The sequence below is a fragment of the Hylobates moloch genome, unplaced genomic scaffold (assembly GCF_009828535.3).
Source record: "Hylobates moloch isolate HMO894 unplaced genomic scaffold, HMol_V3 SCAFFOLD_17, whole genome shotgun sequence".
In the NCBI taxonomy this organism is placed as follows: Eukaryota; Metazoa; Chordata; class Mammalia; order Primates; family Hylobatidae; genus Hylobates; species Hylobates moloch.
In genome coordinates, this window is record NW_026652292.1 from 9936149 (window position 1) to 9951640 (window position 15492).

Below are 15492 nucleotides of genomic sequence, written 5' to 3' on the forward strand. Positions count from 1 at the left end.
TTGCCCTGACCAGAACTTCCAACACTATGTTGAATAGGAATGGTGAGAGAGGGCATCCCTGTCTTGTGCCAGTTTTCAAAGGGAATGCTTCCAGTTTTTGCCCATTCAGTATGATATTGGCTGTGGGTTTGTCATAGATAGCTCTTATTATTTTGAGATATATCCCCTCAATACCTAATTTATTGAGAGTTTTTAGCATGAAGGGTTGTTGAATTTTGTCAAAGGCCTTTTCTGCATCTATTGAGATAATCATGTGGTTTTTGTCTTTGGTTCTGTTTATATGCTGGATTACATTTATTGATTTGCGTATGTTGAACCAGCCTTGCATCCCAGGGATGAAGCCCACTTGATCATGGTGGATAAGCTTTTTGATGTGCTGCTGGATTCAGTTTGCCAATATTTTATTGAGGATTTTTGCATCAATGTTCATCAAGGATATTGGTCTGAAATTCTCTTTTTTGGTTGTGTCTCTGCCAGGCTTTGGTATCAGGATGACGCTGGCCTCATAAAATGAGTTAGGGAGGATTCTCTCTTTTTCTATTGATTGGAATAGTTTCAGGAGGAATGGTACCAGTTCCTCTTTGTACCTCTGCTAGAATTCGGCTGTGAATCCATCTGGTCCTCGACTCTTTTTGGTTGGTAAGCTATTGACTATTGCCTCAATTTCAGAGCCTGATATTGGTCTATTCAGAAATTCAACTTCTTCCTGGTTTAGTCTTGGGAGGATGTATGTGTCAAGGAATTTATCCATTTCTTCTAGATTTTCTAGTTTATTTGCGTAAAGGTGTTTGTAGTATTCTCTGATGGTAGTTTGTATTTCTGTGGGATTGGTGGTGATATCCCCTTTATCAGTTTTTATTGCATTTATTTGATTCTTCTCTCTTTTCTTCTTTATTAGTCTTGCTAGAGGTCTATCAATTTTGTTGATCTTTTCAAAAAACCAGCTCCTGGATTCATTAATTTTTTGAAGGGTTTTTTGTGTCCCCATTTCCTTCAGTTCTACTCTGATCTTAGTTATTTCTTGCCTTCTGCTAGCTTTTGAATGTGTTTGCTCTTGCTTCTCTAGTTCTTTTAATTGTGATGTTAGGGTGTCCATTTTAGATCTTTCCTGCTTTCTCTTGTGGGCATTTAGTGCTATAAATTTCCTTCTACACACTGCTTTAAATGTGTCCTAGAGATTCTGGTATGTTGTGTCTTTGTTCTCGTTGGTTTCAAAGAACATCTTTATTTCTGCCTTCATTTCATTATTTACCCAGTAGTCATTCAGGAGCAGGTTGTTCAGTTTACATGTAGTTGAGTGGTTTTGAGTGAGTTTCTTAATCCTGAGTTCTAATTTGATTGCACTGTGGTCGGAGAGACAGTTTGTTATAATTTCTGTTCTTTTACATTTGCTGAGGAGTGCTTTACTTCCAACTATGTGGTCAATTTTGGAATAGGTGTGGTGTGGTGCTGAAAAGAATGTATATTCTGTTGATTTGGGGTGGAGAGTTCTGTAGATGTCTATTAGGTCTGCTTGGTGCAGAGCTGAGTTCAATTCCTGGGTACCCTTGTTAACTTTCTGTCTCATTGATCTGTCTAATGTTGACAGTGGGGTGTTAAAGTCTCCCATTATTATTGTGTGAGAGTCTAAGTCTCTTTGTAGGTCTCTAAGGACTTGCTTTATGAATCTGGGTGCTCCTGTATTGGGTGCATATATATTTAGGATAGTTAGCTCTTCTTGTTGAATTGATCCCTTTACCATTATGTAATGGCCTTCTTTGTCTCTTTTGATCTTTGTTGGTTTAAAGTCTGTGTTATCAGGGACTAGGATTGCAACCCCTGCCTTTTTTTGTTTTCCATTTGCTTGGTAGATCTTCCTCCATCCCTTTATTTTGAGCTTATGTGTGTCTCTGCATGTGAGATGGGTTTCCTGAATACAGTACACTGATGGGTCTTGACTCTTTATCCAATTTGCCAGTCTGTGTCTTTTGATTGGAGCATTTATCCCATTTACATTTAAAGTTAATATTGTTATGTGAGAATTTGATCCTGTCATTATGATGTTAGCTGGTTATTTTGCTCGTTAGTTGATGTAGTTTCTTCCTAGCCTTGATGGTCTTTACAATTTGGCATGTTTTTGCAGTGGCTGGTACCGGTTGTTCCTTTCCATGTTTAGTGCTTCCTTCAGGAGCTCTTTTAGGGCAGGCCTGGTGGTGACATAATCTCTCAGCATTTGCTTGTCTGTAAAGGATTTTATTTCTTCTTCACTTATGAAGCTTAGTTTGGCTGGATATGAAATTCTGGGTTGAAAATTCTTTTCTTTAAGAATGTTGGATATTGGTCCCCACTCTCTTCTGGCTTGTAGAGTTTCTTCTGAGAGACCAGCTGTTAGTCTGATGGGCTTCCCTTTGTGGGTAACCTGACCTTTCTCTCTGGCTGCCCTTTACATTTTTTCCTTCATTTCAACTTTGGTGAATCTGACAATTATGTGTCTTGGAGTTGCTCTTCTCGAGGATTACCTTTGTGGCATTCTCTGTATTTCCTGAATTTGAATGTTGGCCTGCCTTGCTAGGTTGGGGAAGTTCTCCTGGATAATATCCTGCAGAGTGTTTTCCAACTTGGTTCCTTTCTCCCCGTCACTTTCAGGTACACCAATCAGATGTACATTTGGTCTTTTCACATAGTCCCATATTTCTGTAGGCTTTGTTCATTTCTTTTTATTCTTTTTTCTCTAAACTTCTCTTCTCGCTTCATTTCATTCATTTCGTCTTCCATCACTGATACCCTTTCTTCCAGTTGATCGCATCGGCTACTGAGGCTTCTGCAATCGTCACATAGCTCTCGTGTCTTGGTTTTCAGCTCCATCAGGTCCTTTAAGGACTTCTCTGCATTGGTTATTCTAGTTATCCATTCGTCTAATTTTTTTTCAAAGCTTTTAACTTCTTTGCCATTGGTTCGAATTTCCTCCTGTAGCTCAGAGTAGTTTTATCGTCTGAAGCCTTCTTCTCTCAACTCGTCAAAGTCATTCTCTGTCCAGCTTTGTTCCATTGCTGGTGAGGAGCTGTGTTCCTTTGGAGGAGGAGAGGCGTTCTGCTTTTTAGAGTTTCCAGTTTTTCTGCTCTGTTTTTTTCCCATCTTTCTGGTTTTATCTACCTTTGGTCTTTGATGATGGTGACGTACAGATGGGTTTTTGGCGTGGATGTCCTTTCTGTTTGTTAGTTTTCCTTCTACCAGACAGGACCCTCAGCTGCAAGTCTGTTGGAGTTTGCTAGAGGTCCACTCCAGACCTGTTTGCCTGGGTTTCAGCAGCGGTGGCTGCAGAAGCGTGGATATTGGTGAACCACAAATGCTGCTGCCTGATCGTTCCTCTGGAAGTTTTGTCTCAGAGGAGTACCCAGCCGTGTGAGGTGTCAGTCTGCCCCTACTGGGGGATGCCTCCCAGTTAGGCTACTCGGGGTCAGGGACCCACTTGAGGAGGCAGTCTGCCCGTTCTCAGATCTCAAGCTGCATGCTGGGAGAACCACTACTTTCTTCAAAGCTGTCAGAGAGGGACATTTAAGTCTGCAGAGGTTAATGCTGTCTTTTTTTTTGTCTGTGCCCTGCCCCCAGAGGTGGAGGCTACAGAGGCAGGCAGGCCTCCTTGAGCTGTGGTGGGCTCCACCCAGTTCGAGCTTCCCGGCTGCTTTGTTTACCTAATCAAACAACTAACTTGGCAATGTCCTGTGCCCCTCCCCCAGCCTCACTGCCCCCTTGCAGTTTGATCTTGGACTGCTGTGCTAGCAATGAGTGAGACTCCGTGGGCATAGGACCCTCTAAGCCAGGTGCGGGATATAATCTCCTGGTGCGCCGTTTTTTAAGCCCATTGGAAAAGCGCAGTATTAGGGTGGGAGTGACCCGATTTTCCAGGTGCCATCTGTCACCCCTTTCTTTGACTAGGAAAGGGAATTCCCTGACCCATTGCGCTTCCCGGGTGAGGCCATGCCTCACCCTGCTTTGGCTCGCACAGGGTGCGCTGCACCCACTGTCCTGCACCTACTGTGTGGCACTCCCCAGTGAGATGAACCCGGTACCTCAGTTGGAAATGCAGAAATCACCCACCTTCTGCGTTGCTCATGCTGGGAGGTGTAGACCGGAGCTCTTCCTATTCGGCCATCTTGGCTCCACTCTCCTCAGTCCTCTTTTCTGACTCATGCCGCTTCCCCATGGGTTCTCATCATCCTGGGACTCTCTTTTCTCCAAATCTTCTTTTTCATGGATGCTCTGTCCACACCCACTTTCCAGCTTTTAACCTCAAAGAGACACCCAATTCCACATCTCTAGTTCAAAGTACCATTTGCACATCCCACCACCCTCTGTAATTACCATCAGCATGGGTAACTTCACATGTCCAAAACCAAGTGCATTTTCCTTGCCGGAAAAGTTTTTCCTCCTTGTCATGGATGAGTGGAAACTCATCTAGCAAAGCAGGCACTTGACCTTCCGTCTCTTCATCAGTTCCATCATAAGTAACTTGTCTGCACCTAAAGCCTCATCAGCCACGAAGGATAAAGGAGAAATAAGACCCACCCCCACCTCCCTAAGCACGCTAGGTAATAACGAAAGTGGAGTTTTAAGTCAATTTCAGGCCATTAGTAAGACAATGGAATTCTTGACATAAACTTCAACAATAACCACATAAAAATCACACATTTTTATGTGGTTATAATATGTGCTGGGCTTCTGGTTACCTAGGCTCACACCTCAGAGGGATCTTTGGGTACCTCCATCCTTCACTGAGCAGTAGCCAAGGGCTACTAATTTTATTTCTACAATATTTCACATTAGTTTTATTTCTCTTGACTGTCATTCTTTTAGCTCAGACGCTTATGTGTTTTTTTGGATCATGGCTGTCAAACTTTAATGTTCCAAAAAATCACCTTTTGATAATGCAGATTCTGGTGTGGGACCCAATATTCTGCATTTCTAGTGAGCTACCAGCTGATGCCGATGCTGCTAATCCCCAGACTACACTTTGAGTAACAAGGTTCTAGGTTAGTTATTACAACAGTCTCAGAAGTGATTCTCCCTAAACCAGTGGTTCTCAACATATGGCCCCCAGACAAGCAACGTTAACATCGCTGGGAAACTTCTTGGAAATGCAAATTCTTGGTCAGTTCCAGCCCTACCCAATCAGAAACTCTCTGAATAAGCCATCCAGGTGATGTACTCCAGATGATTCTAATAGATGCTGAAGTCTGAGACTCACTTATCTAGATCTCACCTTTACAACCATCACACACACTCACACCCCAGAATCTTTGCAACAATGTTGTAAAATTTTTTTTAGTGTTTCTGCAATATGGCTTTCTTCTTTTGGTCTGTTTGTTTGTTTGTTTGTTTATTTATTTATTTATTTATTTATTTATTTATTTATTTATTTAGAGACAGGATCTCACTATGTTGCTTAGGCTAGTCTCCACCTCCTGGACTCAGGTGATTCTCTCACCTCAGCCTCCCCAGTAGCTGGGACTACAGGCACGCGCTACCACACCTGTCACAGTAGAGCTTTCAAGGGCCTCAAACTTTGTCCCTAGTGGGTTTCTCTCTCTCTCCATCCTCCTCCTATTCCTAATTTTGGAGTGAAATGTATTGCAATTTGTTCTCTGTTCATTCCCTGTCCTTCCTCCATCTTCTCCTTCACTTGTTTCTTTTTCCTGAAGCACCCCCATTATTGCTCATTGGAAGCCTCTCCACTCCTTACGTTCTTGCCAAACACCATCTCTGCTGTCTCGTATTCCTCAGATCACTCAGCTAGGAGTGCATCTTTTCCCTTCCTTTAACTCAGTTGTGGTTAGTGTATTGTGCATTGCACTACAGTAGTGGTTCTCAACTGGGGCCGATTTTGCCCCCTGGGGACATTTACTTATACCTGGAGATGGTTTTAATTGTCATAGCTGCAGGTGGTGGTTCTGTAAGCATCAAGTGTGTAGAGGCCAAGGATGTTGATAAATATCCTAGAATGCATAGGAAAGCATTTCACACAACCCCCAGACAATTATTCAGCCCAAAAACTCAGTAATGCATTGGCCAAGAAGCCCTGCAGTAGAGCAATATGTGTGTCTTGTATTTCCTCTGAGATTGTTGTCCGCACTACCCTGGGGTTATGGCTTTGTCATGCATGTAAGTTCCAGTACAGAGAACCAGGTGCTTCATAATGTCTTCATTTTATTGAGAAACTGAGCAACCAAATATTGTAAAGTTTAAAAATGTGTGATTTTTATGTGGTTATTGTTGAAGTTTATGTGAAGAATTCCATTGTCTTATAGGCCCAAACTTGACTTAAAACTCCACTTTTGTTATTACCTAGTGTGCTTAGGGAGTTGGGGGTGGGTCTTATTTCTTCTCTACCTTCGTGGCTGATGAGCTTTAGGGGCAGACAAGTTACTTATGATGGAACTGATGAAGAGACGGAGGGTCAAGTGCCTACTTTGCTAGTTCGGAACTGGGTATTGCAACAGGGGCTGTATTAGAAAGCTTCTGTCTGGAAAAAACATTCATGGGTCCCCTGCTTGGGTGTATTCTAGTTGTTGTTTGCAAGCAACTGGAGGTCTTGGTCTCTTTGCTTTGTACAGCCAAGCACTGTCGAGGACACCCAGAAGTCTCATTCCTATGTATCTACAGGTTACAAAGTGATATGTTGCCTTGTGATGAGGTGGTGTCCGTGAGGCTCTCTTGCCCACAGAGACCTCTCCGCAGGATGGAGACCAGCACACTTTAATGTAGATTCTGATCTGAAATGCACCACCGGAAGGGAACTGGTTCTGAGAGCCGAACCAGGCTTTGATAACTCATAAGTCCAATTGTCTTATTAAGCACTTGGGTACAAGCTCATCTGTGTGAATCCCTTGGGGCAAACTGAACTAAGAAATTTTCTGATTTTAGAAGATAATTTGGGTGTGCACCACAAACTCCATAACAAGCTCAGCAGAGTCTGGGCAGGACCTGGTAGTCAAATGCACCGTGTGTGACAAACACCGGAGGAGTCTCACGAGGTCGGAGAAATAAAGACCGTTCATAGCTTGGAGTTTGTTCAGGTCAGGTTTTGCTACCAAGTGCATTACAAAGTGTTTTTTTGGTTTTGGAGATCTGGGGATTTTAGAGAGACCCAGGGATACAAGGCTGCTGATAGGAAGGTCAGTTTTTTCTTGATGAGATGGTTGCCCGGCATGAGTTTCTATTATAATCTCATTTTGACCACAGTGTAGAAATGAAATGTCAGGTGGGGAGTGGAGCCATGGGGCCTTACAGGAAACGTTGCCGTGGAAAATCCTGCAACATGTCAGCAGTCTCCGGCATGTCAGCATGTCATGCAGTCATCCGGCCTGTGATGTGCAGATCTCTAAAGCACTCCCTGGGCTCCCCTGATTGCTGGCTTATTTTTTCTCTTTGTCACACAGAGGTTTCTTTGGTCTTGAGATAAAGGTCAGGTTTCTGTGAACCGACTGGCCGCAGCCTTTCCTCTCCTGCCGTCTGAGTTGGAGGTGAGCTGAGGCGCCTGGTGTGTTCTGTTTGGTAGGTAAGAGACCCCAACAGCCTGGATGAACACTTTTGTAAATAGCATTTTGTCAGACAAGAGCCATGTTCATTTCCCTGTTGCTGTGTGAGTGAGAATACCGTGTCTTCAGACACTCAGACCTCTCTTCTCGGGGGCACGGTTCTCAGAGACGAAGGGGACAGTATCAGACATTAAAAAGGAGCTGAAGAGAAACAAGACATACCAAATACACTGAGGTTTTTTGTTTGTTTTTTTCTACTGAGTTTAAACACTGCTTTTTTAAACAGCAGTTTTCCATAACGCACGAGTGTCATTAATATGAAATGGGTCGTCATTGGTTAACCTTCACCTAGGTTAGCTCCAAATACAATGTGACATCTTATGTCACCCTGATTCTTCTAAACCTGGTATTTTATTGTCTAATGCACAACTCTTAATGAGGATCATAACATTAATGTGTGATAATAAAAAGATCTTATTTTTAAATGCTACTATTATCCATAATGGTATAATGGTATAGGGACTGTTCTTTAATCAGTCCCTGGTGACCAACACTCTCAAGTACAAAAAAAAAGGGGGGTCTGTATTGTACATCCTATTACGTGCATTGGGTTTTTATGGTCTACCATAGGGACTGAACAGAAAAAGAAATTTCCTCGCTTCCCCTCTTTCCTCTGAAAAACACCATTCCCATTTCTGTAGGAAAATTCAGGGTCTGGAGGCTCTTGTAGATGCAAGACACAGCCATTTGTGGGAGGGGGCATTACTTACTTTCAGGACAATCAAAGCCAAAACAAAGGTTTCTTGTCACTTGGGGCTTTTATCCAATACATCCCATGCTACAAACAATAAATCACTGGCTGACCAACGTTCTTTGCCAAGAGAACCTGTGGGGGCTTTAGGCTATTTCATAGTTCAAGTAAGACCCCATCTATCAACTTATCTACCTCCATCTACCTATCCATCCACCATCTATCATCTATCTATAGCTATCTATCATCTATTTGTCATCTCTCTCTCTTTCTGTCTACATCTATCCTCAATCTATTTGTATACGTGCCTAAAAAGGAAAAATGGATTGGCTTGAATAATTACAAACACTTTTAAATTTTTCCCACTATCTCTCCTTCTGATGCTGGAGGCTCCTAGCTGAGTCAGCTAATCACAGCCTGGCACAATGTGTTCTCAGAGAATCATGGGATGCAAAGACATCCTTGGTCTTCAAGAGTCGCAAATGTAGGACATGCAGTGAGACTCAAAAATCATAAAGAAAATATACAGTTTCTACTAGGAGGAGGAATTCCATAGTACATTAATTCTGCGGCATAACTCCAACCAGAGAATGAGTCCTATTGCTTCCTTCTGGAAAGGTTAAGCCAGCCCTTATGTTATGGGGAAGTCATGTCCATATCACATTCTCTTTACTGTTGCATGTATGATACAGATGAAGTAGAAACCCTGTCTTCAATGTGCCATGTTTCTCTCTCTCTAGAGGGGCTGAAGCATTCCTGTGAGGGAATCCAGAAATGTGGAGTCCTGTATGTCCAACTAGTACATAATTCACAGATACATTTCTGTCTACTGCTCTATTCTGAAAGTTAACTTTTGATTTCCAAAACTATGTGTGAATCGAGTATCATTTGATTGTTGTTAAATTTGGAGAAAGAACCATTTACTTGAGACTTGGAGCTGAATTAAATTATGTAGAATGAAGGGAAGCCAGTTTTAAAGGACGATGGCAGCCAATTTCTTTTGTTATTTATGTTTTTATTTTTTCCAAGAACAGTTAACATTTACTAGGCACCTATTGGCCTCAGTCGCTTGCATCTAAAGAGCAAAGCTAGTTTACCCACGGCCCGTGTTCTTTTCAATGGTTAGCCTTATTTCTTAGCTCTGTTAACCACTATTCTAACGTTAGCTTCAAGTTCAGTTTTAATAATCTATTCCATAGTTGTGTACTGCTCCCTGCCACATGAACAAAAAGTTTGGGGGAATAAGGCGAGCAGTTTACATTTTCTGTGGATACTTCAAGTAACTGGCCCCAAAGTGAAATTGAATTGGCCATGGTTTATCATGTTCTGAGGGGATAAAATGTGTAAGGAAATGGACCTGTAGAGAGGGTTGATATCCAAGTATGTGTGAATGTGTGAAAATCCTATAACTCCACTTCAACTGGCCTAATATCCTGAGTCACTAGATGGTCAGAAGAATAGATACAGTACAAAAGGAACAAACCGATGTACATTTATACTAAAAAACCAAAAACAAAGTTTGTACAAGATGAACAGCAAATGAAATAGCTTCTGTCAAAATAAAATCTCACACAGGTCATTTTTCTAGTACGTGGACATACATACACCCACACACACACAGACACACAAGCAAGAATGTGTATTTTGTAAGATATAGGTCCTTGGAAATAGACATTCTTAGCAAATATGGATGACAGATCAATTGTAATTTATTTTCTTTTAACACTGTATCATCATAAAGAAAACTGGTATAAATGAAAAAATCTATTTCAAATATCTACATCTAAAATTTTAGGCAGTGAAAAAGCACTTTGTTGACAAGGAGTGTGGAATGATGTATGTTAATCGTCAGAAACTGCTGAATGCCTTGTTTAGTTGTCACAAACAAATTCACATATCAGAACGAACAATACTGCTAAATATTCCTTTTTTCCTGCTTTTTTTTTTTTTTTTTTTTGTTAAAACATACTGGGAGAAAGTAAAGAAAGAAAAACTGGAAATCCATACATCTTTCAAAAGTTTGAAATTGAAGCAATATTTAGAACCATAGATGAGGAAACACGGCGGCATTGGTGTAATATACACAACGCGCTTTTCTTCTTTAATCTGTAATGTACATCAAATACTTTACAACAATGCATTAACAAAAGGCAAGAAACATCTTGCTGTACAGAGGAACCCCAATGCAACCTGAAGCCTAGAGTCACAACGGATGAAGAGAGTAAACAAAGCATGAGAAGCCGTCCCCCATACAGTGTGTAAACTATTCTGTGTCTTGTGCTTACCGATAACCCTCACGCCCCACCGGCCCGAATGCCTCGTCGCTCCTCCCATCACCACGTTCAGTATAAAGCACTTCTCGTTACTCTACAGCTCACGCTAGAAAGGTGCTGCCCACTGTCATATTTAGGATCACTTTAGCTTTCTACTGATTTCCAAGTTAACTTGCGATTCATTTAGCTTTCTAAAATAGCTCTTAATATTTCCTTACTGGTTATCACAGCCTTCCTATGGAACAGGCTTTAACAAACTAAATTTGCAGGAGAAAAAAATAAAACAGAAAGAAATGTCTTGTGGTATGCATGCACATGCACTGTTCCCGGAGCGCCTGTGCCCCGCTCCTCACACCCAGGAGTCGGGGGAGGCCGGGTAGTGGCTCGTTTCATAGTTCAGTTCACTGTAGGGACGGGCAGCTGAGTAGAAGTCAACGTAGTTGCCGGTGGACTTGAGACCCAGGTGCATGGTGTACTCGCTGGCGGGAGGGCGATGGTGGACCTGGTCCTCGAAGAAGGACTCGTCGTAATTTCTCGTGGAATTCTGAAATGGCTGGTAGGTCTCGTAATCTTTTCTGCTGGGCTCCTGTGGGACTGGCTGTGCTGAAACCTGAATGGGAAAGAAGAGCCACACTGGGTTACTTGGTTTCCCTTGACTCAGCCTCCCTCTTGCCCCGGCACCCAACTCTCCTTCAAAGAGGCTGTGTACATCCAGGCATTCACCACTGCAGCCCTGCTTCTCCAAAACTGCCAACTATCATTGGCTTTCCTTTTGAAAATTGGATCCTAGGTCCACGTGCTATCATTCTACATAATCTTTATCATGGCAAAACATACACAACATAAAACTGCTTGCTTTAAGGAATGTTGAAGTGTAAGATTAATTAATTAGGTGGCACTAAGAACATTCACGGTGTTGTGCAGCCATCACCACCATCTGTTTCCACCACTTTTTAAATCATCCCAAACAGAAACTCTGTGCCCATTAAATGGAATTCCTCATCCCCTCTCTCTCAGCCCATGGCAAGCACCATTCTACTTTCTGTCTCTAGAAATCTGCCTAATATAGGCGCTGTATAGAGTGTTTGTCCTTGTGTGACTGGCTTTTTTCACTTAGCATAAAGTTTCCATGGTCCATCCATGGTGTTGTGTGTGGCAGACCTTGAACCGTTTTTGTGGCTGAATAATATTCCACTGTATGATGTGCATTGCTCCACTGATGAATGCACTGAAGGCCATGACTTTACCTCAGTGTAGCAAAACTGCACTTGCACCCCATGATTGTATTCATATAAGAATAAAATAGTCCATGGTATGCATAGACCACATTTTATTTATCCATTCATCCCTTGATGGACACTTGGGTTATTTTTACCTTTCAGCTGCTGTAAATAATGTTGCAATAAACATTGGTGCATTAGTATCTGTTCTAGTCCCTGGGGTCCCTTTTCAAGCACCTGCCCCTGAAATGAGCAGAACCTCCCAAGGTGTAGGGTGAGGGTAACCCTACAGCACGTGCATACCAGGATGCACAAAGCTCTGCTAATGTGCAGTAATTGGGGAGGAGGTCTGGTGTGAATTATTAAACACTCTTAAAGAAATACTGTTTGATCACTTTTAGGTGGACTCAGTGACTCCCTATTAATTTAACTAAAGTTCAGCATGGAAACCTGCCCTAGAAATTGGTCTTAGTTAATAGATAATGATTTGTAATTAGCACGTTGTGTGTAAATGAATGCTTTTAACGGCTTACACATAATTCTTCTCTCAAGTAAGTGAAACTCCCTCTTATATATGTCATTGATTTATACTAGTTATCGACCTGATCTTCAAAGAAGTGGTGAACTTCATCACAGCAGCTGTCTAGGATGTCCCACGTGTCTAGTTAGTGGTGGCTGGATGAATGAGGTTTCTGTCTACCTACGAAAGTCCAAAAGTCCATAGAGGATGAACCTTTGTTAGCCTGAGAGCTAACAAAGGGTGAGAGGAACATTTGGAATGAATGTACAATATCTGCAATTAAATACTGCTAAGTCCAGGTCTACTGGACTGCGTTGCTAGGTTGGGGTGCCCTTTGCTATTCTTTGAAGAGCTCTGTTTGTGCGATGCTGAACTCCACTCCAACACAGGGCTGCTTTCCAAGTGCAAGACATGCAAAGGCTCAGAATCTAGAAGTTTCGAAAAATTACACAGGGAGGGAGCTAGATTTGTTGTGTTTCTAGTTCAGCAGGACATCCTATTCAACATTTAGCAAATTCTTTAATGCTCCAGTAGTCATAAATATTTATGTGTGTTTGTGTCTATCTACATCAATACCTACAATCTAATCTATCATCTCTCTGTCTTCCTGTCCACCCACCAATCGATCTATCAGTCCATTCCTCCAGCAAACTCCCACATTATAGATGAGAAAACTGAAGCACAGAGAAGTTAAGAAACTTCTCCAAAATATCATAGCTAGTGGTGTTGTGAGCTGGAACTGGAACATATGGCTGGCTAACTCTAAAACCCAGGTGTTCTACCAACCTAGCCCAGTCCCATCAGAGCCAAGGTGGCCAAACCTTGGAGGACAGGCCTCAAGGAGCTGACTCCAGGCTCTAAGATAAGAAAGTCGGTGGACAAAAGAGACCAAGAAGCGGTGTGTTTTCTTATGCATTTTTGGGGGCCAGGGGAGGCAGTGCAGGGGACAGGGACGTCTTCAGGGGGAGTCACTCACAAGGCTTATGGCTCTCCTCCAAAGTGGCTTCTGCTTTCATTTTTTTGGTTCTTTTGCACAACCTCGTTCAAATTGCTTTGACTGTTGTCATGTTCTCTCTGGTTGGTGAACATTTTGGAGCTGGGTATCAGCTTTTTGAGCCTCTTACCCCAGAGAATTAACTTCTTCCATTCACCTGTACTGTTCATAAAGTCCCACACCAATCACTTCTGAGGTTTGGTGCCCCAGTCCCAAGAGTGTGTACAAATGAACTGTCACAGGTGGCAAGTGACACTGCCGCACCCGGAGAGACAGAATTTGCTCACTGGTCTTGTGGTATGGACGTTTGCTGGTGAAACACATCCGCGGTGGAGGAATATTGGCTGCATTTTAAACTTTAAGGGAATATCTGACAGTGTTGAAAATCTGGCTGATGAAATGACCCCTTCCAAAGCCCTCTCCACATAAGAAGAGCTAAAAATAAATGCATTAAAAATTGCACAGTTTGCATCAGCCAGATTTGGATGAGGGAAGTAGAATGATGCCCCAGTAGAGCAGTGGGGATTTCTGAATCTGGGTGTCTGTTATGGTCTAGAGAAGCCCAGGAACACGCAAGCCGGAAGCTTTTGCCTTCTTTGCCTTAACGCTGCATCTTGTTTTGGAAAGGGGCTGTGACCAGCAGCTCACTCCAGGGTCAATATGCCCACGCTCTCTGCGCTCTGTTCTGTGGCTTCTGTTTCTACCAAGTCATCTTTGCTGAACTTTTTCCTCAGTGGTAGAATGTTCACTCTAAATTATGAAGGATAGTGTCATGACACCTTCCAACAACTCTGTTAGCATAATGGCAAAAGACTTCCTTGGGTTTATTCCTTAATGAATTTGCCAGGAAACTGGATTTATTTTGAACACAAGGGAAATAGTAGCCTAGTATAGATCTTCCAACTTTTCCATGTCTCAGAGTGTTCATAGAAAGACTCAGAGTGTTCATAGGAAATGAAGGAGGCCAATTATGAAGTATCAGTGGTCCTCAAAGCATGATCCCAAGACCAGCAGCATCAGCATCACCTGGGAACTTGTTAGAAATGCAGATTACTGGGTCCCACTCCAGACCTACGGAATCAGGGCCTCTGGGGATGGGCCCCAGCAATCTGTGCTTTAACAGCCCTTTGGGGAATTCTGGCTCATGCTCCAATTTGAGAACCACTGGGACAGAGGTGAAAAAATGGGACAGGAAGACAGAAGAACCAGGATGAGTATTTGCCTCTTCCTGGCTGGGGGACTGAAGGAAACACGTATCCTCCTGGGATCTCATCTTCCTCATTTCTGTGAACAATTACAACTGGCCTGCTCAGGTGACAGTGGAACTAAGGACACCAGGAAGGAATTCAAGATTCCGGTTTTGTTATCATTTAAATATTGGTCATCAAAACAGCAAAGCTCTTTGTTTCTGGTTCCTGAACAAAAATCCTGTTGTCAGCTAGATAGATACCATTCAATATGATACTTCTCTTTATAAGTATGGGGTGGACTGGTAGAAGCTCAAAAGGATGTTTGGAAAGTACGCATAGTTAAGTCTTTTTTATTTGTTTGAGACAGGGTCTCGCTTTGTCACTCAGGCTGGAGTGCAGTAGTGCAATCATGGCTCACTGTAGCCTCCAGCTTCCAGGTTCAAGCCATCCTCCTGCCTCAGCATCCCAGGTAGCTGGGACTACAGGCACACACCACCATGCCCAGCTGATTTTTGTATTTTTTGTAGACCCATGGTTTTGCTATGTTGCCCAAGCTGGTCTTGAACTACTGAGCTCAAGCAATCTGCCTGCCTCGGCCTCCCAAAATGCTAGGATTACAGGCATTAGCCACTACGCCCAGTCAGTTAAGTCTTAAAGTGATGTCTGTAACCCGTTGACCTCAGACATTCAAATCAAAGATCACAAACTGTGTTTTATACTACGGATTGTTTCTTCTAGGAGGCTTTAAGCTCAGAGTTCATGGAAAATGTGCTGGGTCCCAGGTCACAGGAGCAGCACCCGTGTGTGGCCATGTGTCCGGTGCAGGCATGTCTTTCTCAGCTCTCACTGTCTTTTGCCTTATCTTGGAGATCCAATTGAAACTGATTTCCCTCCATGAATTGCTTCCCCATAAGCTCGGTCACTATCCAGTGTGAAGCCTGTGAGACCCGGCTGGTGACTGAACCACCCGGGAGACAGGAGTGCTCAGCAGAGGACAAGCTTCAATGCTGAAACTGACCAAACCCTGGAG

General features: G+C 42.8%; 1 protein-coding gene across 7 annotated transcripts in view; it reads right to left on the reverse strand.

Moving 5' to 3' along the window:
- Positions 1-9956: 9956 nt before the first annotated feature.
- The window catches only part of CTNND2 (catenin delta 2), a 931369-nt gene continuing 925833 nt past the window's right edge, over positions 9957-15492 (reverse strand). For all 7 annotated transcript variants that reach the window (XM_032135942.2, XM_032135940.2, XM_032135941.2 and 4 more), the window contains one exon: positions 9957-11148. In XM_032135942.2, coding sequence (XP_031991833.1) covers positions 10888-11148 — 261 coding nt within the window. In that variant the 3' untranslated portion in view covers positions 9957-10887. The remainder of the gene's footprint in view (positions 11149-15492) is intronic.